At 36.8% G+C, this 1,368-nt stretch overlaps 1 protein-coding gene across 1 annotated transcript; it reads right to left on the bottom strand.

The window, feature by feature from the left end:
* Positions 1–684: 684 nt before the first annotated feature.
* Positions 685–1,269, bottom strand: LOC105316230 (pro-cathepsin H-like). The gene has a single exon (XM_011411051.1). It carries the CDS (start codon positions 1,267–1,269, stop codon positions 685–687), a length of 585 nt encoding a protein of 194 aa, XP_011409353.1.
* Between the last annotated feature and the right edge of the window lie 99 nt (positions 1,270–1,368).

Here is a 1,368-nt window from a genome sequence, read left to right as displayed (position 1 = left end):
ATGAAAGGTACTATTTGTTGTAGTGATGATATGAGGAATCTTAAGTTAAAGAATCCATTGATACACAATACTGTCATGGAGGAGATAGCTTCACATATCACTGCCTCTTCTGGATCACTTAAACCCTGAGAGGGAGAGGAGAGAAACTGAATATTTTTTATTAACCCAAACATACAGTATAGTGTACTTGATAAAATATGGAAATTTTATGCATATTTTTGTTAATTTATGTAGCTACAGAGTAAAACGACATCTTCTGTTGCTAAGGGCAGAATGTAGTTTTCAATTTCTTAACATCTATGCTTCTACTACTAACTCCTATTCCTCCTACTTCTTTTGGGTCCCTTCCTTAACAATACTTCATAAAAATCATTATTTATAATCAAATCAGCTTCCATCATAAAGAAAGGTGTCCAGGTTCCACAAAACATGATACAGAATTAAAATTTGGCTAATCACAAATCTGTGCCTGTGGTCATTAATAAATTAAATGAGGATAGTTTATACATGCAGTTCACTATCCATGCTGTAATCGATTCCAAAGCATTTATCAAGCATCAAAGGTCAAATCACACAATTTTGACCTTAAAGCAGGTTACGATCAAGCATTCAGCAATTAGAAGGTTTCATATTTAAAATCTTAATAACAAAAACAGCTATAATAATGTCAAAAAGTAATTATAATCAATAATTCTTGTTATCAGTGTAGAGGTCAACTGCCTGCCGCTGTGTATCCCACCTTATATTAATGGACACAAAGCCACTAGCTCCTTGATTGGACCTCCTACTTGAATTCTTATCAGGATGGGGTGCCCCTCGTTGACAGGCAAATGAAATCTTCCAGAAGTCATAACAGAGAGAAGGATCCTCAATAAATTCATATGGCATGTAGAAATATCCCTTATCTCCCCAATCTGAACCCCAGCTATTGAGCACCTTGAAACACCTACATCCATCATTATAACCAACAGCAACAACAGTATGATTAACACAAGACCCAGTACCTTGTTCTTCTTCATTTGGCATCTGCATAATACATTCATTTCTCCTGTCCATATCCATAAAACTGTCACAGACTTTAAAGGCAAAAACAAATGGGCACTCATCAATTAAGCAAGCTCTAAGCTGATCCCTGTCTTGGTCAAGACTTTCATATTCACACACCCAGTTACCTTCAGCAGCAACATAGCATGAATCAGATGGTTCCTCATGAAAGTGACGAGTAATGTAAGGCCAATTAGACTCTGGGCAAACACCTTTGCGCTTCATGGCTTTGATAGTCTCCCGAATTGATGCTCCAGTATCCTGCAATTGTTGACCACGACGTACTCGAGTGTTATAATAAAGATAAAGCCGTGATGGGGAAAA

The sequence above is a fragment of the Amphimedon queenslandica genome, unplaced genomic scaffold, assembly GCF_000090795.2.
Source record: "Amphimedon queenslandica unplaced genomic scaffold, v1.1 AMPQUscaffold_3080_Cont24921, whole genome shotgun sequence".
Classification (NCBI taxonomy): Eukaryota; Metazoa; Porifera; class Demospongiae; order Haplosclerida; family Niphatidae; genus Amphimedon; species Amphimedon queenslandica.
Note: the sequence above shows the minus strand (reverse complement) of the source record. Positions and strands in the feature narration are given on the sequence as shown.

Excerpts from the sequence above, each read along its gene's own strand:
- LOC105316230 (XM_011411051.1), bottom strand. The coding sequence starts at position 1,269 with ATGAAGCGCAAAGGTGTTTGCCCAGAGTCTAATTGGCCTTACATTACT.